Genomic DNA, 24,196 nt, shown 5'->3' with positions numbered 1-24,196 from the left:
ATGTAAAAGATATCAAAGATGAAATAATAATAATAATAATAATAATAAAAGATAGATAAAGACTAGTTAGATTCTTAATGATCGACAACATCACATAATCATTAATCTTATCGGAATCATCCATGCCATTTGATGGTAAAGAATCCTTAAAAATAGGTTAAAGAGTCACTTGAAAAAGTATTTTACTAGAATCGAAGAATAATAAGTAAGAATTCTTAAGGGTTGAGTGCTGTATGCATAATTTTCAAAGACTCATTGGTATTCAATAAATTACCAATAGTCATATCGACAGATGATTAATAAATTAAATATATTTATTTTTCAAAAAAATTTATATAATTTATTGACAAATTTATCAACGAGAAGGCTAAAATTCCAAGAGTTGAGTGCTCACGTATATAAATTTTAAAAACTAACCAATAACACTTGTCAATAATTTATAAAAATATTTAAAAATAAATAAATATGTTTAATTTATATAATCTCCCATCAATAAGATATTTAATAATTTAAGAAAAAAATAAATTTAAAAATATTAACACTTGTCGGTAAGCTGTGTAGATTTTTGGCATTTACCAATGAATGTATTGATAGAAAGTTGGAAAACAAAATTTTGTACAAGTTAGATAATGAAATAAGACATCAATTTATCAAAAATAGCTTTGATAATTACTGACAAGAGCAACTCTGGTCGATAGTGTCTGTGGATGTGATCGACAAATTTCTTGTAGTGAGTATTGTGAAATATTAATAAAAAAAATTAAAAGTTGTAAAAGAAGATATAATAAAAAAAATATTCAATTTTCTTAGTATAATATTAATGATAAATAAAAAAATATTTTCACACAAAACTAACAAAGTAATATGAACAAAAAAGTTAAATGAAAGCATTCACGTAACTAAAATAAATAAATATATAAACAAACAATAACAACATAAAAATTTTAAGTTATAACCAGAGGTGGACCATTTTTAGTGAATTTTAACAACACTATCTTTTAAAGTGAAGAAATTACTGAAAAGATTAAATATTTGGATTTTAAAAAAACTCTGTAAATAAAATTATTTTTACAAGTGTGTAAAGCCCTTTGTTTATCTCAACTTATGGCGCCATACATTTAAGATGAATTTATCTTTGTTCCAAGCTTATCTAAAATTTTGATAGGCTTTTCTTTTAAACTTGAACCCAACCTGATCAAACTTGTCAATATGTTAGAAAAGATTGGTCACCTTGGTTTATTGACTGAATAGATATTTTTTTAAATTTATGCATAGAAAAATTAAAGAAATAATAAAGTATAAAATTTTAATCATAGTATACTTTATAATGCATTTTTGAAAAATTAAATAATATCAAAATAAATATAATATTAACATATTCAACATATTATCTATTAAGTCTTAAAATTTTATTATTAACACATGATTATTTAAAGATATATATAGCTGTGGGACACTGATGCTTGAGATGTGAATCAGGTAAGTTCCTAAACGTGACCTAATGAAATGATCCACAATTACACATTGCTTGGTTAATGCAAACGTTAACCACGACCAATATTCACATGCATAAGTAATACAACATGTTATGAGAAAATTTTTGAAAAATAAATAAATAATTATTTCACTAAAAGTGATTTATATCTAACATGCTCTAGATTTGATGAAATATCATGTAAAAAAATGTAGATTAAAAAATTTTCATCAAATTTTAAACATTTATTCCTCTTAAATAAAATTTTGGTCTCTTAAAATATTCACAATATTCTCATTTGATATCTCATTTTTTATATTTTAGATAAAATCCTTAAAAATTTTTTTTTTTCATATGGTTACTTTATTATTAATTTGTTAATTTCTTTTAATATTTACTTATATAACATTCAACACAATTCATATAATTTATCATAAAATGATGTGAATAATGATATGACATTTATATTTTTAAATTTCAATTTCGTAAGTGATAATTTAATAAGTTGGAATTTCATTTAAAATTACAAAACATGTTATATTATTAATGACACATTTTGCTCATTTTATGTATTATTTAAATTATATGAATCAACTTAGAAATAACAAAATAGGTTAACAAATTATTAATGGAGGGACAAAATAAAAATGAAAGACAGTTTTTCAAATACTGTATTAAAAAAATTAAAAAGATAGATCAAATAAAAAAAAGTTAAAATTGTAATTTCAATTTTGCTATAAACTATGAGTCCTATGTTTGAATTATATGTAAACAATTAGAATATAAAATAAATTTTAAATTGTTATGACAAAAATAAAAAAAAAACAAAAATAAAATAATGTGATTTAACCAATATGACCTATATTTATGTACAAATTGAGATATTTTTATTTATTGTAATATGTGTATATACTATTATCTTTTATTGTATCGTATAAATGTGATTTTTTTAACTTTTAAAATTGATGTATATAATAACTTATAATTCATTATAATAACTCATAATTTTTCATTAAAACAATAATGGTTGAATTTTAGAGACATTATAAAGGTTGAGTTATACACAAATTTAAGGCATTTCAATAATTCTTTTCCTTGACTTGAATTATCTAAAATTATCAACAAACAAGAACAATTCTCATTATATTCAAAATATTTAACCTTATTACTATATTCTTTTTCCACACTTTTAAAACTGCATCATTTATATTAGAACTAGAGATCTTTTCTCCAATTCTTCATGCTACACCGTCCTTGATGTTGTTAAACCATCAAATATGCATCACTTATCTAAGAATAAAAAACTCTGTTCTTTAATTCTCTAAGATTTTATATTGTCCTTCACATAGTTAACTACCAAACCTCTTTAACCACGGATATTTATAGTGATACAAGAGTACTATAACACTACCACTAATTGTCATTAGCAATCAGCCAACGGCCACCGACTAGCGTTAGCAATTAGGCACCATTTACCAACTATCATTAGTGGTGATTAAGTTGCACTACCAATTCTTTTTTCAACTTTGCATTATCATTAACACTCATTAATGAGATATGTTTCCTAACATCCACATTGATAGGAAAACTTTGATGCAGTAGTCCCTTCAAATGGATCTACTACTAATTTATAATACTTATATTGAACAGATTTAAGTTATAATTTGAGTTGTCTCAACTTAACCTAGGGTCTCATATTCTTTTAAATTGTATATTTTTAAAAATAATTATGTACTAATAATAACACTTTGAAATGTCAGATAATATTCTGCATGATATTATATTTATATTAATATTCTTTGTTTTGAAATATATATTATAAAATATACTATGATTTTAGTTTTATACTTTGTTAACTTCATGCTTTAACTATACATAATGTTAAGATTAGTATTTTCTATCAATAAATCAGGTTGATTCAGTATCATCCTATATATTATTGGGTTTAAAGCAAGTTAGATTCAAATCTAAGAAAAAGAATCTATCAAGATTTTGGAGAGGTTTGTCTTATATATAGGATTGAGCTTGAGATCAACAAAAAAACTCAAGATTGAAACAAATCAAACTTAGTGTAATGAGACTCATTTTTGTTTAATGCCTATCAAATTGAGTGGGTTTTAATTAAGAAGGTGAGCAGATTAGATGGATAGATTTAGATGCGTTTAGACTAAAACACGACCTAAATAGTTTTTCCGTTCTTAAATTTGATTTGGACATCCTTTATTTTACAAACCTTGCATTTGAATGATATTGCCGCTAGTGATGTTAAAGTTTTTCTCTCCACTTTTTAGATCCATGCTGCTAAAATCTAGATCTATGTAAAGAATAGGTTAGAACTCAAAGAATGACTACTAAAAGTGTGAGGTGAGTTTATACATGACTAGAGGAAGTAGGGATCCATCACCAGGAACTAGCCATGACTTCTTTATAGTATTGATGTCAACATTTTGTACAAAGAAGTAGTGAGAGAAAAGAAAAATAAAACTTGACCTGATCCATAACTTATTAGAAAGGTGAGGTACAAAGAGACATTTATGGTAGCTTGCAAGGGAGTTAACAAAGTGCATGTTACAAGACAAGTCAGAAAAAGGAGAGAAAGAATAAAGGTAAAAGGCAAGATATATTGGAAGAAGTGATCCAAGACGTTTGAGAGATAGAAAAGAGAAATGAAAACCTTAACAAAGTTGTGTGCACAACTCAAAGAAAGAGTGAAATTAAGATTATTTATGGATTCTACTTTTCATATTATGTGTTTCTTGGATTAATTCAAGGACAAAAAAAAATAAAAATTCTAAAACCACACTCCACTGTATATATTTGTTCTAAACTATTTTTTTTTTTTGATATATTTACCTTACAACAAACGTGATCCATTTAATACAATTTTTTTCTTGGTTGTAACAAGTTTAGTTGGGTGCGTCAATTGTGCTACCCTTACTCATATAACAAGTTCAGTTGCGTGCGTCAATTGTGCATACCCTTATTTATATATACTCTAAAGGTCAATGGTGGTGGACGATAAAAATGATAAGAAGTGATCAATAAGAATGATAATAAAATATGTAATGACAAAAGTATGAAGGGAGTATGGATAAAAAAAAAATTTTAAAAAAAAGAGAGAAAATGATTGTACAATATAGAGATGAAATTAGAAATTATAATTCATAAAATACTTCAAATAGAAATTGAGAAAAACTAATTTAATTATTAAAATTTTACAAAATTAAATTCTCAACCTATGATTACAATTTTGAAAAAACCTTCTGACATAATAATCACAATTAGAAAATCCAATTCTAAATGTAGACCCAATTTCCATGCAAACACAAAAGCCCATGGACTGTAGCCCGGCGAATGATATATTTTTTGCTTTGTCGCCCAAATGAAAAAAAAACATTAACTTAAAAAACAAGAAAAAATCATGGATGGTTATCTCTACACTGTTGTCGGTTTCATATAAAGAAAACCAAAAATGTCTTTCAGCCCAAAAAATGAATGGAATCTTAGAATAACATAAGAAGAGGAAAGCCGAATATTTTGCATCCACCAAAAGAAAGAAAAAGCCGAATATTTTGCTTTTGCTTTTGCAATTCCATTGCATTTGTGGTGGGTGCTGCGAATGAGGAAGGAGAAGAAGCGGTGAGAAAGAGAACCAGAGAGAGAAAGAAAGAGGAAAAATGGGTAGCTACGAGGCGGTGACGGAGAAGCAAGGAACGACCAAGTGGGTGGTGACGTGCATGGTTGGAGGGGTGATGGTGGGTGTATCACTGTTGGGTCTATATTCTGGCCACCTTGGAATGTTCTGGAAGACCAGAAGACGCAACAAGAAACCAATTCGTGTCTACATGGATGGTTGCTTTGACATGATGCATTATGGCCATTGCAATGCCCTTCGTCAAGCTCGTGCCCTCGGTGACCAACTCATTGTTGGTGTTGTTAGTGATTCTGAGATCACTGCTAATAAGGGTCCTCCTGTTACCCCTCTTCACGAAAGGTTCCATTTTTTAATTCAATTATGTTAACCCATGATCTTCTACTTGTTAATTCTGGCATTGTTTTGAACCCCTTTATTTGTTTGTTTAATTTTGATGCAGTGTCCTTTTGTGTTTAAATGAATTGCAGATTTATAGTGTGATTCTTTTGAAAGTGTGATTTTTATTTGTTTTTTAATTTTAATTTTGGTGTGGTTAGGTTGATAATGGTGAATGCTGTGAAGTGGGTTGATGAGGTTATTCCTGAAGCTCCTTATGCTATAACTGAGGAGTTCATGAAGAAGCTTTTTGATGAGTATAAGATTGATTACATTATTCATGGGGATGATCCTTGTGTTCTTCCTGATGGAACTGATGCTTATGCTCATGCTAAAAAGGCTGGTCGCTATAAACAGATAAAGCGTACTGAAGGAGTTTCCAGCACTGATATTGTTGGTTAGATTTATATTGCTATGCTTTCTTTTTTTGGCTGTGATGCAATTTGGCATGTTGTTTGACTTTGTTCTGTAGAGTGTTGATAAATTTTTTGGATAGAAGTACTTGGAATGTTTCCGTGTTGTTTATGGCCTCTTTATCGGGGATGTTTCAAGGAGGTTGCCGTTTTATATATGCATACTTTCCTTCTTTTCTTTCCAATAAATTGTCGCATTCTATATAAACAAAGTATTAAATGGAAGTGTTTCGTCCTGGATGTTTTTATTTGTTAAATAATTGTACTTCTTGAACATTTCTGCATTTCACTTAGGTTATTTTTTATAGTGAAGCTTCATTTGGAATTTTGGTGAATGGCTGAATCTTTGTGTTTTCACATTAGTAATTTTTCTTGGTTATTGAATGAATTTCCTTCCCATCCATTGACTAATTTCATAAAAGACCTTATGTGCTTAATTTTTACATTTGGACTTGAGCTTGTGTTTTTGTTTTCCCCTTGAGGTTATATTTCTTTTTGGTAGTGTTGCCTTCATATTACTTGCAAAATGTATAATTAATGGTATACAATAATTTCATGCCCAGGTCGAATGCTTCTCTGTGTAAGAGAAAGGTCTGTTAGTGACAGTCATAATCATTCTTCTTTACAAAGACAGTTCAGCAATGGCCATAGTCCAAAGTTTGAAGCTGGTGTACCTGCAATTGGAACTCGTATATCTCATTTTCTGCCTACATCTCGTAGAATTGTTCAGTTCTCAAATGGGAGGGTATGTTGATGGAAATCCCCCTTCTGATTTATAACTGTTTATAAGCTTGTTATCATCTTCCTTACCTCCCTCTATTATTTCTGCATCCTTTAGTCTTTGTGATGCTTGAATCATCTATGTATTTCACTTCACATCATGATATTAGTCTATCGGAATGAGTTGCATTTATCATTGGCAAATTCATTATTGTTTTCTTATTTCCTTCTCAAATGCATTTATCATTGCGATCTGGAAGAGCAAGTAATATTTTTTACTAGAAAACCAACTGACAAGGAAGCCTAGGCCCTTGGAATTATAAAAATCTATCATGTTGCTAAAATGTTTTGCATTGTTCTCAATTTGCAGTTGTTTGGTTTATATGGTTGGAGAGAAATGGTAGAATTTTAACTGGTAATGCATTTCCTTTGGAGTTCATTTGGGATCAAGTAGTTCATGTAGCTCCTTTGTGGTGACTATGTCTTTTTTTTTTTTTTTTGGGAGGGGGGTGTCTTTGATAGATCTTATGATAGATTGGCATGCTATGTTACAACTTAAACATATTGTATTCTTAGTTGTTTTTTTCATTTCTTTCTTTATTTTTTGTGGATTTTTTATCCTCTTGCATCTGTATGTCTCCTACTCTCCTTTCTTAATAATGATTTTCAAAAAAGAAAAAAAAATAAAATTCAACCATATTGGTAATGCTGGTTTTGGGAATTAGGTTTGTGGCAAATGATAATAGGTGTTTATTGGCTATTGGTAATGGATAGTAAAAAAATATGACAAAAAGGGTTAACAGTGTGGGCCACATGGTATCCAATAACATTGTTTTGGCATTTTCCTTCAGTCTTGTTATAAAAATTAAATTTGGGAAACAGCAGAATAGGTGGCATAGAATTACAAACCTAGTGACTACTCATTGCAACATACTCATGCCTATGGAAATTTCATTTATGCAGTACAGGTCTCTTTTACACTGCTGACTTCTCTTAAGCTAGATGATGGCTTCTGTATCATATTGTGGGATGACATTTAGGTTGTGTTTGGAGTGATGAAAAAGGATGGAATGATACTTTGTTCTATTGTTTGGATTGTTTAAAATAGATGGTATTGTTGAATTTGGGTTTTAAGCCTAACTCAACCCCAAAAAGTAGCTCGTAAGGTGAGAATTGTTTTAATCTTTATAAGCTCTTGTTTAGCCATATCTATGGTCGATGTGAGACTTTAACACTCCCCTTCACAATCAAGATTGAACATCTAGAGCAAGAAAATTGTAGGATTATTTTTTTTAATATAGCACTAGATAAGCTGCAAGACTAGGTAGGTAGCATTTAGAAAGCCACGGGACCAAGTAAATTGCATTGAGAAATCCACGGAGCTAGGGTAATTGCACTAGAAAAATTTGTGTGATCAAATTTTTTTTTTTTCCAGTCAAGGGTGGCCCAATATTGAATCTATGATAGACTTTGATACCATGTCGAATTTGGAGTTTAAGCCTAATTCAAGAATATAAGTAAACATACCATGAAATGGAACTTGATGGAATGCATTGCACCCAATACCCTCTTTTTCTTTCCATCTGATTTCCTGGGGACCAGGGTGGGGGGATGGGATGGAACTGGCCTTTTTTTCCCATTTCATGATAAAAATATCCAAACAATGGAGTGGTAACTTAATTCTATTTCATTCCACTTCATTATTTTGCATCTCATCTCATTCCATTCCATTTTCTGTTAGATATCCACAGTGTTAGGTATGGCACAAACAAGAAGTGGGTAAGATAAGGACAATCCTTGGACAAGTGAGGTACCAAATTAGAGGCATAATCGGATGCAGCAAGCACAAGTGTAGACAACTATGCTCTAGGGAACCACAGGTTGACAATTTAGTTTTACATAACATATCTGGGTAGGGTTCAGATATGTCTTATATTCTTGTGTTACCAAAATAAACACCAATAGAGAATCCAAATTGATCAGCTTTGCCATGCCTACCTAAAATGAACCCTAATTACTTGAACTAACCTGGACTCCCTTTTGCCTTCTTTGCTAGATCCTGTATGATTGTTCAGGTTCACAGGTGGATCTGAACCCATTATCACCCTTAGAAATTGTTAAAATTGTGACTTTCCTGAAAACCATAAAAGGAAAAAGCAGAGTGGTACCCTACACACGTCACGAGAAGCAAGGCTTGCTTGCTGTGGGAAATATAGACTGGCTTATCTCACCAGTCCGTCATTGGAAAACTTTATTAATGTGAATATGTTCAGTAATCTTAAATTGATAAGAAATGAACCTGATAGGAACCAAACCGAAATTGGGCCTTTAGAGCCTTGGGCCTTTAGAGCCTTTAGCCAATGAAACAAAGAAAAGCCCAAAGGAATGGTTGGTGTATTCCCGTTGGAAGAAAGGGGCAAAGTTGGCATAAGTAGAAAAGGAGTTTGTTAGAGGAGAGAAAGCGGGAGGATCTTTTCTGTTATTGCATATTGTATATAGCATCATGCTATAGGCAAGGGGGGATGATTCAATATTTGTTTCTCTATTAGGAGCTGTGTATATAGCATCATATTGGGTAGAGAAAACCTTAAGAGTATCTCTTTTAGGAGCTGTGCTCTGGGACAAGGGAGGATTTCCTCTTTTGTAATATTGAAATTGCAATCAATACAGAATTTTATTTGTTTCTTCTCCCATTTCTGCTGTGCTGTTCACATCACAAATTGTAGGAAGCGTATTAGAACCCTAGAGTTTGGAGAATATGACCCAACTTGAGTAAACTTCTATAGAAGTTCTTATAAGGAAAAAAAAATCAGTATAAAAAATGAATAAAACTTTTTTCGTAAGTTAAAAATAACTTATCTTTTCAAATTATAAAGAAGTTAAATGAGAGATCTTCTTAGAAAATAGAAAAACATAAATTGTTTCTAACTTATGAGAGAATTTTTTTTTTCCATTTTTATACTGATTTTTTTTCTTATAAGGACTTATCTAGAGATTGACCTAAACTCCCCCGCATCAAGTTAGATTGCAAGCTAGCTTTTTTCTAATGCTTTTGGAATGTGATAATGCGAATGAAAAGAATATATCAAAGAGATTGGGTTAGCTCTTTGGACCTGGATTTTTGTTCTATTCTCTATCTGACTTCCTCCCATGTACTGAGCGATATGACAGTAGCTTTGGCATATCTCTTTGTATAAGTTGCTGATTTGGTCTCCTGAATATTATTATGGCTGTGATTGAATCTTAATGGTTGGTTTATTCCTCCCCATTGCATGTAGAAATATTTTTTTTATCTCTCACTACTTTTAGATAGTGTAACATTATTCCCAAATAATTTTAAGCAGAACTATGTTTGGGCAAGCTATATTTGGTAATTTCTTCATGTTACTTGATAATTTACTCATGCTTTCTGTTCCAGGGTCCAGGACCTGATGCCCGCATTGTATATATAGATGGTGCTTTTGATCTCTTTCATGCTGGACATGTGGAGGTATAGTTTACCTACACTATTACATAATTGTTGGTTTTGCTTTGTCATTACTCGAAAGCTTTCTCAGCTCAGCAACATCTTGTTATAAGTTGTTTTGAACTCAAAGTAAGCTAATACAAACAAGCTCCTAGGGTATGTTTGGATACACACCTTATTTAAGCGTTTATTCGATAAGCTTTTTTTAGATGATGATTTATATCATAAATTTAACGATAAAACTTATTTTGGAAAGCTATACTGAGAGGCTTATTGAAATAAGCTGAAAAAAGTTTATGAGAGTCATAACCTATTTTCACAAGTTATCCATAATTTATTCTAAACAGGCCCCTAGTCTGTCAAATGCTATGTCTCAGTCTCTGGCAATCTCCTATACCTATATCATATCAAATAATATGCTGTTAGACATCTTCCCTCTTTTTTTATCTCATTAGTTCTTCGTTTGGTATCACTGCCACCATCTGTTTTATTTATTTATTTATTTTTTATCTCTTTTATATCTTTCTTCTGCTAGACATTTTTGGTTCCTTCTTTGTCCTGTCTCTAAATTCACTGTTTTGTTATGCATAAATAATGGGTGCATTTGAGACAGTTGTACTTTTCATTACTGCTGTCTGCAATGTGATGCTTAATTGTGTTTTTCCAACTTGACATTGCTGCTTCTATTTTTGCTTTGCCTTTTAGTTGTTGTTGTCCTTATTGTACAAGACTGTTGCAATAACTCTTGCCTCTATGCTATTACTATCATTAAAAATAAAATGTCTTAAATAAGTTTTTAGTCCTCCAAAAATTAATGATTTTTCCATTTGGTCCATCTTTTAAATTTTTTTTTTTTCAATCTAGTAAAATATTCTTCATTTCCATATAGTTCCTCTTGTGCCTCTGTTAGTAGTCTGTTAATTTGTTCTTTTATTTGCTTACATATCATTTGAGTTCTCTCATATAATTTGACTGTGACATGACATAGATAAGATATGTTGTTAACATTATATCTTCCAAAAATTAAGATTTGGAATATAAAGAGGATGAAAGTGTAGATGTCATGTTATTACTCATATCAATATCATATATTTTATGAGCCAAGTTGGATGCTATATAAACCAGATAATGGAGAAAATTAACAAATCATTAATAGAAAAAGAATGAGAATGAAAAAGGATTTTTGTGGAGTTGTTTGGAAAAATTTTAAAATGAGGGACCAAATGAAAAAAAATGTGATTTTTAAAAGGATTAAAAACTTATTTAAGTCAAATAAAATTGTTTAAATGGATGTTTGTACCTTTTATTAACTGATCTTTATGTTACATAGATCTTGAGACTTGCTAGAGATCTTGGAGATTTCCTGCTCGTTGGAATACACACAGATCAGTCAGTCAGGTTGTTAACCTTTACATCCCTTTGTTTTTCACACCTTTTTTTAAATTGTTTCTATACTTTATTATTAGTGTTATCAATGATGAATGGTGGCAACCCAAAAACTCACTATGGAATTAAGATGGATGGCAAAGTGGTGAATGTCAGAAGCATGATGGCCATGTTAAAAGATTATAAAATATACTTCAAGCAGCACAAATTACTAAAGCAACATGGTTAAACTATTTTTTAAACCATCAAACTTATTAAAAGTATCACATTTTTTAACTTAAATGCAATAACAGAAAGATAAATATAAAAGCATAACATAGTGTCATTATTATGTAAGCATGAGCTATTGCCCTTGATCATGCAAACAGGCTGAAAAAAATGGACAGAATAGCATTCATGGTGGCTGGACATGCTAGGTGACTGGATGCTTAGGATAATGGGTGGGTGGGTTGTAATTTTATTCATTGTGCTGCCATTCCACTATGGTGCCATTGATATGGCAGCTGCCATGGTGCCGCCATTGCAAAACCACATCACCATGGCTTTGGTAAGGTGGTTTTAATAAAATCTGCCAGGGTATTACTATTCAATGGCATGAAGGACTTTTATATGGGACCTAGAACATTACTAGCAAGAAGCTGACAACAATAAAATGCCACTAGTTCACAATAAATATACAGAAGTGCCAGTGATAAGATGTTACAGCTTGAGTGGGAAACTAAATTCATACTTTGCCACATGTGAAGAAGTTGAATGATTTTAATATAACTATTGATTGGTGATTGTAAGGGGGCAGGGGTGGAGGTTATATTTAGCTTATTTCTTGGAAGTTGTTTGCACCATTTTATTGCAACTTTAAATGCTTCTATTGTACTCTACAGGAAGTCTCACAAGTAAAATAATAATAATAATAATAATGGTAGCTTTTGTCACCTTGTAGCTCATGTTATAATTGCTTATTTTCAAGCTCATTCAGAATTCAAGTGTGATACAATATTCTAAATACAGAGCTATGTTCTTGGGTTCTATATGACAGTTTGGGCTAATGATTTTCTTAAATGGTAGTCTCTGAATTATGCCACAGGATTGCGAGCCTTTTGTTCCTTTTATGTGTACAGTCTGTTAAGTCTTATTTACTTTGAAAGGTGCCTGCATCCCTTTGTGTGTGTCTGTGTGATTAAATAAAGTATTATAAATTAAGTTTACCATTTTATGTAGGATGCCTTCCCATGAATTCAAAGGATGGGATCTCAATGCATATTTTCTTATCTTTGTATTGTTATCTTTATCTAAGGTTTGTTGTGTATGTAACATCATATTAAAGATTAATCTATCTTTTCTCTTTACTTGTTGCACTTATATATGGTCTTTGGGTGAGGCTCCATAGTTATTGGACTTGCATCATTTCCAAAAACTATGCTCTACAATAATAGCAACACTTTTGCCTTCACTTGTAAGTGATAAATTTGAATTAATATAATTTGAGCATCTATTGTTGTTTATGTTTCTATTACATACAGGGTGATAATGTTTGCAAATTTTTATAGGATGCTTTCTTTCTTTGTAGTTCTACTAGAGGATCACATCGTCCTATCATGAATCTTCATGAAAGAAGTCTAAGTGTTTTAGCATGTCGCTATGTGGATGAGGTTATAATTGGTGCACCATGGGAGGTGTCCAAGGATATGGTTAGTTTCATTTTTTATTTTTTAATTTTGTATATGATAATTCTTTCCTTTCTATTGCTGTAAATATTCTTGAGCCATTAGATTTATTATTATTGTGCTGTAATGCCAATACTAGTAATTAGAGCAAATTTTGTTTACCCTCATTTTATTTTGAAATTCTGAAGTTTCAAAGGACATGATGTGTCTCCTTTGAATTGGTCATGTTTTAGGTGATGTCATTGTGTGAGAAAAAGGAGGATTAGAGCATTCCCTGCACCTTATAAATTTATCCTTTAAAAAAAATGACAGATGAAAGAGCTATGTTGTATAAAAGTATTGTATCATATCTTAGATTATATCTTTTAGGATTTTAGTTTCTTTATTTCCCCTTATCTCTTAGGATTGGTTAGCAACTTAGCATCTGTTTTTATCTCATGATTCCCTAATAAGTTAGGACTATGATTAGTGTAAATAAGGGTTAGTGATTTAGGTTTTAGGAACAATATCATCACATTATAATGCAAAGTCTTTCTTCTCTCTATTTTTTCCTTCAATACCTAAAACCATATAATTTTAACATGGTATTAGAATGGTACCATCTTCTGTAACCTTTCCATTCACTCCTCTGCTACCAACAAATTTCTCGTTTTTCTTTTAACAATTTTGTTTTCTATGTTTTTGTCTAAAAGACTTTTTTTATTAGTTGTAGATGCAGCAACTAATGAGTTCCAATAAGTGGGATAAAGTTTAGCTTTTGTTGTTAGAAAAGAAGCTACAAATTAGTGACCATTGGTTGGTTCAGTTGGAAGTTGGAGCTTGCTCCATTCTAGCATATTGTTTGCAAATAGTTAAGTAATCACTTGGTCATGGATTGTTGTGACACTTGGTTTAAATTCATTTGAGTGCAGATCACGACGTTTAACATCTCATTAGTTGTTCATGGAACCATTGCAGAAAATAATGATTTTCAGAAGGTAAATTGTATACTTTTCTGCTTAAGTGGTGTATTTACAATTATTCCTTTTTCTATAAGGTGCTAAGTTGCTTCTGCATCAATGACTTTCTCTCCTTATCAGTTGTTGACATTGGTTTTCATATAGGAACAATGCAATCCATATGCTGTACCTATTAGCATGGGCATCTTCAAAATTTTAGAAAGTCCTTTAGATATAACAACTACTACAATAATTAGGAGGATTGTATCAAACCATGAGGCATACCAGGTTCGTTCAGACCTTTGTCAAACCATGAGTTACTGTTGAATTTTTGGCTTATCACTTTTCTGTTTTATAGTACTTGTTACAGTTAGAATGTTTACGTATTTGACATGTTTCTTTTGATCTGTGAATTAGCTAGTGATTATATTTATACTAGAGAAGACAAATTAGTGTGTCTAGCGAAGACAAATTTTAACTGTAACCTCTCTCTTCCCTGTATACGAAAGGCATGTTTCTTTGTTCTGCAGTTGAGGAGTTTGCTTCTTTTTTCAATCAATACTTTTTAAAAATCAGTATATAGTATGAGACTTGTTATCTAAATATTTTGTGGTCCATTTTTGTAAGTTTACCATATTGTGACTGTTTTATGAAAAGAGTATGATGTCTTTGGCTTTGCTTGTATTCCAAGGATACTATAGCCTAAGTAAATCTCTCAAACCAAGCACAAGGATATTGCTTAAGTCCATTTAGAGCTTTCTTCAATTTCCATACTTTGTTCCCACCATTAATAGTACCGAATCTTGGAGAAATATCCATATATTCTTCCTCCTCTAAGTCTCCATGCAAGAATGCATTTTTTACATCAAACTAATGCAAGTTCCAATTAAAGTATATTGCTAATGAAATGATAGTTCTCATAGTATTCATTTTAGTCACTAGGGCAAATGTCTCCTCATAGTCAATTCCATAAGTTTGAGTATATCTTTTTGAAACTAATATAGCTTTGTACTGATTAAGGATACGATTTGATTGATATTTAATTGTTTAAATCCACTTGTAATCCATTGTTATCTTGTTCATGGGTCATTCTACAATCTCCTAAATGGTATTCCTTTTTAATGTGCTCATCTCCTCATTCATGGCTTGAACCCAATTATCATCTTTTAAGGTTTCTTGTACAGTCATGACAAGAGAGCAAGTGCTTGAGGACTTACTTGAGGATGGACTGATGAGAGCTCACAGGTGTTTAGTTTGAATCTCCTCTTCCTCAAGGGGAACTGTCTCAAAGTCTGTGGTTGTCTAGTTTGCATGTTTCTGCTGAACTCCTCCCTTTTTCAATAAGCTTGTTTAATGTAGTAGAATTGTCCTTGCATTTCTTCTTTAGATTTTGATCCAATTGAATCCATAATCGATTTAGAGTTCCATAATATTCTGTCACAGATAGAGACCCTTGTCTGATGTTAATAATTTGGTTTTCCAATAACAAGCAACATCTTGCCTCTTGGAATAAGCCTGACTTAGGTTATACCTAATCTCCTTGGCATTAGAAAAGAACATGTAGTTCCGGCTTATTTTTGGATTCAGAGTTCCATAACCAGGTCATAATAAGTGAATTTTCAAACTTTGGATCATCCTTACCTGGAGCCTCTCCTTCAATATGATTCAGCTTTTTATGTTCCTCAAGGGTTGTTCAAACCAATTGAGCCCATTGAAGATAATTCTGATCATCAAGGTGGTATGATCTATGCAATATTGGAAGGTCATTGGACCTAAGGGAGGCAATAGGCTGAGTAGAAAAATGTGTCTATCAACAGAGAACATGTAGGGTTTGAAGGAACGTCTAAATGGTTTCACTTTGGGTAGAAAAGAATCTGACAAACAAAATGCCGTTTGCGGGAGGGCAAATGATGGCCAAGAAGACGGCATGTGGTGTTAATGGGCCGGTTAAGGCTTCTGTGGTGTGGCAGTGTGTGGTCTCCGTTGGGAACAAAATTTTGGGGTTTCACTGATCTTGGCCGTGTGCTCCAGATGGTATGATTGCCGAAGTTGTTTGGTGGTTTGACATCAGGAACATTGACAGGGATAGGGGCTATTGGCAGCTGAGACAGAGGGGAAAAAAATGCCTAATGCACAATGAAAGTATAGATGTATGCCGTAATGAAGATGGCTACTAGGGTTTGGGTGCCGTGATAAAGGTGGCTAGGGTTTGATGTGCGGAAACAGAGACCCTAGGATCAAAGTCTTTGATACTATCCTGAAATTTTGAACTCGTTTGTGTCATATATTATAATTTACATATATATATATATATATATATATATATATATATATATATATATATATGTATGAGTCTAATCCTAATATTTACATAAAATAATGTCCTATATTATCTTCTAATAATATAGAGATAATGACCAATAATTACAATAACTAAATTTTAATAATTAGGAGATATTCTCTACAGTGCTACTAATATCAAGCTTGGAAAGCTGGAACTTGACCCATGTAAATAATTTAATCCTAACTTAAAATTTGAACTTGTTTATTGAATTAAATAAACAAACTTAACCAAGCATTTAATGAGCTAAGTTTAAAATATTTACACTTTTAGTTTTGAACATACTTGTTAATTGCACGCTATGACGGTGCTATCGCACCGGAGCAGTGCAGTGTGGCCATTGGCCACCACATTGCGGGGCATTTTGCAGGCGTTCATAGCCAAAACAGGAAGATATTCGCGTTGTGATCGCGTGATTTGGGGGCAGGAAAGAAACCCTATTCTATTTTTTTATAAAATGCACCATTTGGATTATTTTTTAAGGGTAGAAAGGTTATTTGGGGAAGAAAGAAACCCATCTTCCCAATGCTCTCCTCCCTCTGTGAAAAGACCGAGCCTTTACGTGACGGTTTCTCCCATTCTCAGAAGCGCACCCATTCTATTTCGTCGAAGAAATCAGTTTGTCTGTAGGCTCACATGCTCCATTTCACCGGAGGAACAAGCTTTTCTGGCGTCTCCTCTCAGGTGTATCCTCTGTTTTTTTGTTCATAGGAGAAATTAGTTTTTCCAGCATCTTGTTTTCTGTTCACTGGAAAAATCAGATTTTCCAGCGTCTGTTCACTGATTAATCATATGAAAGTATTTTTGTTTAATATATAATACTCATGTTGTAATGTTTTACACTATTATATATGCATATTATAAATCTTTAAATAGAGATCATTTTGCTTACGCTATTCTGTTATGGCGTTTTAGGGGTCAGTCGCTATTTACCTTTATCCGAGATTAACAACTATGATTTAACATTAGTTTTTTAGTAATATATATAGTTATTTGGTAATTTGGTTTAGTAATTTAGAAAGGTTTAATTTTTGAAAGCTTTCCATGGCAAAATGTCTTCTGTATTAATTCTCTATGGAGGTAATTGATAAGTTCTAAATATGGTAGCAAAGGTGGGTGAACTACTTCCTTAAAGCGTAAGTATTTGTGTGCAGGGGTTTGGTTTGTACTATACATACCTATTTGAATAAATTCTTTTTTGGGAAGTTTGGAGTGGATTGATTTTCTCACTCCTATTAACATCATGTTTGGTTTCAAGAATTTTGAGCTAAATGTAGCACTAAAGACAAGCAATAGTAAAGTAGTTGGAGCAAGTAATATACTCATCAAAGTCCGAAAGTGTTTAGACTGAGTAAAGTAGGCCTTAGCCTACTAAGGTTTGGTTTGGTTTGGTTTGTGGACATGTTTTCAGTTAATAATTACAAAAAACTGTTGTTATGTTGTTGCTTGTTTTCCAAGAAATATAATTTATAATTGTGAGCAAAAATATTAAACATTTTTGCAAATTAGGGTCTATTTGGTTTGAAAAAACATTTTCTATTTTCATTTTCATATATACTTTTTTGGTATTAAGTATCTTGAATCCATTCTAGCAACTGATATCGAGATTGGTAGGGATGTCATTAGTAGGATTCAAGTTACGTGAATGAATAACAGAAGTGTTGTCTTTGATGGCTGAAGTGTCCATCAATCTTGTAAATGATGAGCATGTTAAGGTTTTATACTTACGTGTAAATGGAATCTGGTTTTCAATTTCATCCTTCAAATGAATGTTGTGTGTGGCAAGTTTGTTTCTTTGTTTTGGTCTCTCATTTTGACTCTTTTTTGCATGCAGAAACGTAATGAGAAGAAGGGGGAGAGTGAGAAAAGATACTACGAGGGTAAGACTCATGTGTCTGATGACTAATTCATGCCTCTATCGCTTGGGGCATATACATAGGCGCTTTCTCTTTCTTTTGGAAAAGTTAGTTTTGTTCAACTTGGTGGACAAAGTTGGACATTGTGTTTCGCATCCAAGAGTAATCATTTACCAAAACTGATTTAACTAATAGTTTACCTATGGTTGATCGTCATTATGAAAGTGTTCCCCAAATATATTCGTGAATAACTAAGTTATTAGTTAAATTAGTTTGAGGAATACTTGAATAGGCTCGTGAACCAAAATGTTCAACTTATGCTCCGAGCAGAACAAAACTCATTTTACTTTCTTTTTTCCCCCCTTTCGAATAACCTCCTATATTGTATTACTGCTGTATGAATGTTTGATGAACGCTTATGTTGATTGATCATTTTTTTTTTTTTTTTGGTTTGATAAATTAGTGAAAATATCTTCGTTAAATGACAATTGAAAGTTTTTTTTTTTCATTTTAGTCACTAGTAGTAAATTTGTGCTATTTATGATTATTGTATGTTACGTGGACAGCATATGGTTTTCAATTACAGGTCAACATTTGAGGATGCGTTCAAAACCTATGATAAATTGGATTTAATTGATATATATTCGTTTTATTTATTAGGTTCAAATTAAGATATGATAAATTTAGGTAAAACATTATCCTACGCATGGTTATAAGCTGAGAAGGAATTTTAGTAATATACTTTCTATATAACACTTTTTTTTCATGTTCTTAACTAGGGAAATTAATATATATTTAGGTATTAATTTTTAAAAAATGTAGTCGTTAAGATCTTATTAAAAGAACGAATTGTTAACATTCTCTAAGTTGATACACCACTTAAAACTGTGGTTGTCATATGGTCGACTAGTTTACTTTGGGTAATTAGTTTACAAAAATATACTACAATCACACCAAATTAAATAATATTACAAGCCACTTGCAATGCTCTGTGTTGTCAAAATAGTGTTGTTCGACTTATGCAGCAGTTAAAGCTTACATCCATGCATATCTCTGCATTGATCATCTTTAGTTAATTACCAATTTCAAAAATTAGAAATAGAAAAACATAAATAACCTGATTGTTATGTAATGTGACCCATTTCACAAGTTTAAACTTTTTTTTTTTTCAAAAAAACTATATAAAACAATTTTTACTTTGTTGTAGTGTACACATGCTATCAAACACCATAATTTAACCTCCAAGAGTTAAATGAGGAAGCATACAAATGCCTTATAAGCTTGAAAATGGCACTTCATCTTTATTTTGTCAAAATACAAACTGGTCACTTTAAAAAGGCAGGAGCGTGCAGACAATCGTGCAGTCAAAATACAAACCTTATAAGATTGTCTTATGTCCTGTGTTTACCTAATAATCTCTCGTTATAACTAAGAGCTTACTCTTGTACTGCAGATGTTGAGAGGAAGCAGTTACATTAGTTCTGATGCCATGATGATTACAAAGTACACAGATTACCACACAATAATTCCCACTCAGATGAACAGAAGACCAAACATTGATTACAAAAATTATCCACTAGGGCTTCTTGTCACCATAATATCATGTACAATGCAACAAAATACAAGGATGCACCCACATTTTAAAAATTACCATTTTCTTGAGATTAAGTGGTGATTCGAGTAGCACACCAGACAGGGATTCAGGGCAAGATATTATCATCTGACCCTTAAAGCTGCTGGGGCACCTGGTGAACAATTTGGGTTTGGAGATCGACAAGTAGCACCTGGACCAACATTGTTTGAAAACTTGTGACGCATCCGGTAGTCAGAGATTTTGTTCATAGCAAAAGGCCCAGCACTCCCACTATTTGATCCAGATAACGAGACTTCACCAGCACCAACACTAGAACTTTGTAAGGGTTCCAATGTCTCAACTACATCACTCATTAGTGGCCTTGCCTTGGGATTTTGACTCAAGCAGTAATAAGCCAAGCTACATGCTTTTTGTGCCGCCCTCACCGAGTATTGATTCTCCAATCTAGGGTCAATTATTTGTAGGAGCTTTCTCTTGTCATTGAGCTTTGGCCGTGCCCAATCTACCAAGCTCTGTTCCTTTCCAGGTCTGGTCTTGTCAACAGATTTCCTTCCCGTTAAAAGCTCCAAAAGAACAACACCAAAGCTATAGACATCACTCCTAGCCGTCAGGTGGCCTGACCATTTTCAGACATGCCAAGTTTAGATACGCATCAGTGCATGCCCAAACATATAGAAGATACAAGAGTGAATGCAAAACGAAGGCCATAACTCAAGTACATTATGCAATAAGATCAATTTGTACATACAAGCTCTCAAGTAACTTGTAGTTTCCACTTTTTCCTACAAATTGAGCATGTTTGAAAAATAGGTCATACCAGTCATCACGTATTCAGGGGCAGCATAACCATATGTACCCATGACTCGAGTGGATACATGGGTTTCATCACCTTGTGGTCCTGCTTTAGCCAGCCCAAAATCAGAAAGCTTGGCAGTATAGTCCTGTATCGTCATTGGTAACACAGTGAAAAAAAAAAGGTAATTTTTTTATTACATAACCACAATATACAACACAGAGAGAGAGAGAGAGAGAGATCAATTAACTTTAAAATACCAGAAACTTACAGAGTCCAATAATATATTAGATGTTTTGAAGTCACGATAGATTACTGGCCTTTCAGCATTGTGGAGAAAGGCAAGTCCTTTGGCTGCTCCAAGAGCAATCATCATTCTTGTCGCCCATGATAAAGGAACAGTTGCCTCTGGAAGCCTCAGGAAAGGTCATATCAATGAGTTGAAAAACACACCCGAACAAAAAATCTTATCTTGATAACTGTCAATTTTAGCAATTTTATATTTGCAACTAATAGTGAACAAAAAATCAGAACAATTTATTGTTCAAAATGATTTGTCTTTTGTTGTGAAGTGAATCAATAGTTGTTTACCAAAAACCTGATAAAGTTGGAAGAGATGATATTTTACTTGTGTCAATAAGTTTAACCACAGATTGAAAATATAAAACATTATCAAATATAAAATAGGATATAGCAATGAAATTCCTAAAAGTGTTTACACAACCTCTATCCTGTCTCAGGGTATAACATCCTAAGCTATAACAAATACAATAAATTCTGCCTGAAAAATATCATATTAAAGCATTGTATAGTTAATTTCAAGGCAAAGATTCACGCTACTGTCTCAATGGTGTAAAGCAAGCTAGTCATAAATTTTAAAACCTAGCTAGTTACCAAGAAGCTAAATGAAGGATAGAGTTTCAATCTTTAAATTATCATTTATCTGCTTATAACCAAACTAAAACCACTATTAAGGTGCTGGTAGCTGGAGACAACACCGAAAATGACATCCCCAAGCAGCTAATCAACTTTTGGTTGCAGATCTAGAGTAGTCTCACAAGGGAAAGAATCACTTAACTCGGAATATGAATATATTAAAGCAGACCAGTAACGACATAGTTCCAGATTCTAAATCAACACCGATTGAAAAGTACATGCACCCATCATTAGATGTAATGCTATTGTCTTGAACTGAGTAAACAAAAGTAATCATCTCTAGAATAAAAAGAAATATGACAACTTTTAATAGTTAACTTTGAATCATTAAAAGAATTTTTCTGCAATCAATTTATTGCATGCTTGACCCACCCAGAAAAACTGCAACCAAACATCCACTTTCTTAGAAGAAACACTAGCACATTCGGCGAGCAATGCACTCAATGGCTTATATTTTCTTGTGAAGCACTAATAAACTTACCTAACGGCACAAGGATTTGGGTCCTCTAAATTAATTCATGGAAGTTATTAAAATCTCCTTCGTTGATTTTTCATTCCACAGTTATAACCCCCTCACTTAAGCGAACCAAATCCACGTCACAAATCCAATTCCAGAGCCACAAGTCACATCTTAATCAAATTATTCATTCATTAATGTAAGACCCTCCGAAGTCAAAACACCTAAGAATTTCCCCCCACTCAGATCCAAATCCATTCCTAACCTAACCTAAGAAAGAATTAAAGAAACCAATTTTTTTTTAAAAAAATCAACATACTTCGGAACAGGTGATTTTCTAGACTTCCTCGAAACATGAACTCATAGACAAGCAGCCTATGATCATCCTCACAGCAATAACCAATCAACTTCACAAGATTAGGATGCCTTAGCTGCCCTAGAAAATTCACCTCCGTCTGCATCAACCAATTCAACAAAACACACAAAATCACAAAATTAAATTAAATTAATAAACAATTCAAAAAATTCAAAATGCAAAACGCACAAGCCACTCTCGATGTCCCTGTAACCCTTCCTTGTTCAAGACCTTAACCGCAACAGGGAGTGACTTCAGTCCCACCCTAACGTTCTCATCAATGTACCCTTTGTAAACAGTGCCGAACCCTCCTTCGCCTAATATATAGTCCCCACGAAAACTCTTGGTTATGGTCTCCAACTCATAAAGCGTGAACGCGATCACGTGCGTATAAAGCAGCGTGTTGTTGCTGCTACTGCTATTGTTACCGCGCGGTGTCGAACAAGACTCGCTCAGATCCGAAGCGCACTCGCTCAGATTGTGCCTGTGACCGTGCTTCTTCTCACCGACGCCACCGGCATTTTGACTCCTGGCACTTGCGCTCAACGACGTCGCATGGTGAAGCTGCTGAACTGTTGAAAACGAACGTGAGTGAGTGAAATTAACAATGTGAAAATGGATTATAGGATAATGGTGATTAATTGGTTAGTTAATTGGGAAAATGAGGAAGAGAAGAGAGAGCCCTAGAGGTAGATCTGGAGAACCTTGAGCATTGGAAACTACTGCTGATTCCTCTCTGGTACCGCAATTGCCCATTCATTCAAGTGTGATTGAATCGGAAAGCGATGAAACGACGTCGTAGGAGCAATGGTGATGGTGGAGCTGCACGGCACTGGTTGTTGGTATCTGCAAGTGCAAAGACCAGGTTTTCATTCTTCGACTCCTCCTTTTCCTTTCTTTCTTTTTTCTCCCCGTAATTCTTTTCAGCTGAGGTGACACTAGTTGATGTCACTTTTTTTTATTATTCATCTCACTCTATTTATTTCTTTTTTTACCAAATTACTACTTTCTTTATTTTTCAATAAAAATTATTTTTATTATTAATTATAAATCTTTATTTAATTCCTTTTATAAAACACATTTAACTAATTTACATATATCAATAAAAGTTCATTTTTTAATGTTTTAAAAATTATTATAATATCATAATTTTACTCTTTCTTTTTGTTTGAAGAGTATCATAATTTTACTCTTCGTTTGATAATATTAAGCTTGACTATATTGTTAATATTTATTTTTTAAATTTTTATTTGGTTTATTTATGTTACTGTAGTTGTGTTAAAATTAGGCGTAGTATTTTTTAAAATATTAAATTAAATTTATAAAGATCTAAAAAGTACGATAATAAAATTAATAAATTAAGAATGAAAATAATTAAATTAAATATAATTTAATAAATTTATTTAATAATTAAAAATGTGTTAAAATCAATTATTAATTTTTTTATATTTTAACTAAAAAATAAATTTTAAATTAATTAATAAAATAATTAAATTAAGTTAAAAAATACATATTCAGTCGCATAATAAAAGATGTTTAAAAATGATAACTAGTATTTAATATATAAAATTATTTTTAAATAATTCTTTGATAAATGGTTAATATTCAGCCACGTGATAAAAAATATTTTTTAAAATATTATTATTTAAAAATAATAACTCCTAATTGATATATAAAAATAGATATAATTTTAAATAATTCCTTGTCAACTAGTTAATATTTTAAAAAATTTAAATCGACAAACAATGTTTCCGCTCCTAGCATTTATTGTTT

The 24,196-nt window shown here is 32.1% G+C and overlaps 2 protein-coding genes across 5 annotated transcripts; one reads left to right on the top strand and one right to left on the bottom strand.

Moving 5' to 3' along the window:
* Positions 1-4,968: 4,968 nt before the first annotated feature.
* On the top strand, positions 4,969-21,297 carry LOC113853176 (ethanolamine-phosphate cytidylyltransferase). 4 transcript variants are annotated; one of them, XR_003502489.1, is made up of 11 exons: positions 4,969-5,468; positions 5,666-5,901; positions 6,481-6,662; positions 10,056-10,127; positions 11,434-11,501; positions 12,708-12,942; positions 13,057-13,177; positions 14,065-14,130; positions 14,257-14,379; positions 18,267-18,312; positions 19,742-21,297. XR_003502489.1 is itself a non-coding variant. In XM_027483675.1 (10 exons), the coding sequence occupies exons 1-10, from the start codon at positions 5,152-5,154 to the stop codon at positions 19,765-19,767; spliced, it is 1,257 nt and encodes a 418-aa protein (XP_027339476.1). In that variant the 5' UTR covers positions 4,969-5,151; the 3' UTR covers positions 19,768-21,297. The 4 variants fall into 4 exon arrangements, 2 of the variants coding, with proteins under 2 accessions (XP_027339476.1, XP_027339475.1); XM_027483675.1 differs by lacking the exon at positions 12,708-12,942; XR_003502488.1 differs by lacking the exon at positions 19,742-21,297 and having other exon boundaries at positions 11,434-12,942; positions 18,267-18,772.
* LOC113853175 (probable serine/threonine-protein kinase PBL8) lies at positions 19,530-23,342 on the bottom strand. The gene is made up of 6 exons (XM_027483673.1): positions 23,128-23,342; positions 22,613-22,995; positions 22,388-22,523; positions 20,947-21,083; positions 20,700-20,823; positions 19,530-20,498 (listed from the first exon to the last, which is right to left on the bottom strand). The coding sequence occupies exons 1-6, from the start codon at positions 23,177-23,179 to the stop codon at positions 20,005-20,007; spliced, it is 1,326 nt and encodes a 441-aa protein (XP_027339474.1). The 5' UTR covers positions 23,180-23,342; the 3' UTR covers positions 19,530-20,004.
* Positions 23,343-24,196: the final 854 nt, after the last annotated feature.

Source organism: Abrus precatorius, unplaced genomic scaffold, assembly GCF_003935025.1.
Source record: "Abrus precatorius isolate BTA unplaced genomic scaffold, Abrus_2018 Scaffold10, whole genome shotgun sequence".
Lineage (NCBI taxonomy): Eukaryota > Viridiplantae > Streptophyta > Magnoliopsida > Fabales > Fabaceae > Abrus > Abrus precatorius.
Note: the sequence above shows the minus strand (reverse complement) of the source record. Positions and strands in the feature narration are given on the sequence as shown.